At 57.6% G+C, this 2264-nt stretch overlaps 1 protein-coding gene across 1 annotated transcript; it reads right to left on the reverse strand.

Moving 5' to 3' along the window:
* Nucleotides 1–836: 836 nt before the first annotated feature.
* Nucleotides 837–1903, reverse strand: C14H16orf82 (chromosome 14 C16orf82 homolog; the record flags this gene model as incomplete). Its single annotated transcript, XM_069485682.1, is given in 3 exon segments — nucleotides 837–1140; nucleotides 1259–1873; nucleotides 1875–1903. Coding segments are annotated over 3 exon segments (948 nt in total), but the record flags the coding sequence as incomplete, so codon positions are not given.
* Nucleotides 1904–2264: the final 361 nt, after the last annotated feature.

Here is a 2264-nt window from a genome sequence, read left to right on the forward strand (position 1 = left end):
ATCAGGGAGCCTTTGCTCCTGGGAAGGTTCTGGGTGGAAGCTGCCCGGAGACAGTGCTCAAAAAGGAAGCGCAAAGCTCCCTTGGGTGATGCTTCCCGGGGCTGGGCTCCCTTGACACAGCCCTCACGCGTGTTCTCTCTAGGTGCTGCCCCCTGTGGGCTGCTGGCATGCACGGCCTCTCCTGCTGGTCCTCCCCTGGGGATGGTCACTGTGGGGCTGTGCTCCTGGGGGGAGCTGGGAGACACGGAGGTGCTCCCCATGCACTGCGCCCCTCTTGCGGGTGCTCCTGTGGACAGCACGTGTCACAGAGCTTGGCAGGGACCGAGTTCCCTGTGGACGTGGCTGCCCACATGTGGTGCTCACTCCAGATGGTTCTTGATGTGGACAGTCCCAACCACGGTTGGTACTTGTTTCTCCTGAGCTTGACATGGTTGGTATTGGTTGTAGATGGTGCTCCTCATTTAGGATGGTTTCATCACCAAAGTTTCTAAGTTGCGACAGTTCTTAATATAGTCAGCATTTGCCACAGATAAACAGCTGTCACCACGGATGAGTTTGGTATTAATACAAGTGGTCCCACCACGACAGTGTTCACTCACATGGTTTTGTCATGGATGGATCTTGTTACGGATGGCCCATTACTGCGGTTCACGTACTGATGTCATTACCACTGGCAGTTTTGACGCAGGTGGTCCCAGCGTTGGTGACCTTGATACTACAGCTCTTCTTATCAACAATGCTTCTCAATACAGCTGGTCTCAGCATAGATGGTGCTTAGACTAAAAAGTTCTTGCCACTTGTGACCTGCCTGCTGATGGTCGTTGCTACAGATGGGACTATCCATTGATGGTTTTTGACACAATCACTGTGCCCTTTTTAAATGCCTTTCCTACTTGTTTTGGCAATAAACACTCTGGGTTTTCTGGACTCTCACATGCCTGTAGTTTCTTGAGAGGGCCTAGTTGCTGCAGAGATATGGGCGTCTGGGCAGGCTGCTTGCCCTTGGCCACCGTGTTGCTGTTTTTCAGGTCGACCCCCGTCTTGTCCTCTGGGACACTGGTGCTGCTCCTTGGCCCACTCTGCTCACCGCTCTCCAGCCCGATGGTCTGGCGGCTGCTGGCCTGGGTGGAGGGAAGGCTGCTGGCGGCAGAGAGCAGCCCGCTGCTCACCTGGAAGGACAGAGCGCTGCTGCCCAGGCTGATGAAGCTGATGCTGGGCAGGCTGCTGCTGCTGCTGCCGCCTGGCAGGCCAGTCTCACTCTTCCCCTCCAGGGTGCTTGGCGCTGCGGGCCTGGCTGGACCACTGGCTCTTTAAGTGGCTGGGGCTGTAGGTGGAGGACGGCTGGCTGGTCTGGGTGCTGGGCACCTGGGGGTTGGGCCTTTTATTCAACCGGGTGGTTCGATGACTGCCAAGCAAGCTGACCTCACTGTTCTCCTCGTCGCCCGCGTAGCCGCTGCTCAGCAGGCTGGCATGACTGCATTGCTCCAGGCTGGGGTGTCGCGTGCCCAACACATGGCTCTCACTGCTCCGGGTGTTCCCCAGGTTACTAGAGGAAACTTTCAGGGGCTCCTGAGTTGCTCCTGCATGGTGTGGCCGTGCTTTGGTTTGGAGCACTAAGCTGGGTGATTGTAGGCTTGGCACTTGTCTCTGAGCATTCTGAGCAGAAGACTCCCCTTTTTCTCCCTTGAGGAAGCTGGGGGGCAACGGAATTGGTTTATCCAGGAGGAGGGGACCCTGGGAGGCCTCTGAATGTTGCTTGTGGCCTGTCTGGGGGGAGGTGACTCAATTTATAAGGCTGCCCTTTGAAAACTGGGTGTTCTGATTGGCTGGCTCAGTTCCCATGGTGATGGGGTCTATGAGGCGGGGCGGGGAGGGAGGGAGAACAATGCTGTCCCAGCACTAGTCACAATGGAGGGGGCCTGGCAAGAGGGGCCTGGCCCGGAGGGGGTGGGTCAGGCAGGAAAGGGGCTAGTGGCCAGAGGGGCTAAGAACACCTTCCCGGGAACCTTTCTGAGGGGTCTGTGTCCTCTGCTTTGCCAGCTGCCAGGTCCGGAGACCTGGGTGTGCACCCCCTGCTGGGCCCCTTATGAGCTGCGTTTCTTCATCTTGGGCACCTCTGCCTCCTTGCTGAGGGGGTTGTGAGGATGAGAGAGAAGACCACAGTCAGTTTAACCTCAGTTCCTTGCCAGCTGTGCAAGGCCCTGCCTGGTCTGGCCTCCCAGCCCCGTTGCACACCACATTCTTACCCCGTCCTCACCTGGACG

Source organism: Eulemur rufifrons, chromosome 14 (genome assembly GCF_041146395.1).
Source record: "Eulemur rufifrons isolate Redbay chromosome 14, OSU_ERuf_1, whole genome shotgun sequence".
Lineage (NCBI taxonomy): Eukaryota > Metazoa > Chordata > Mammalia > Primates > Lemuridae > Eulemur > Eulemur rufifrons.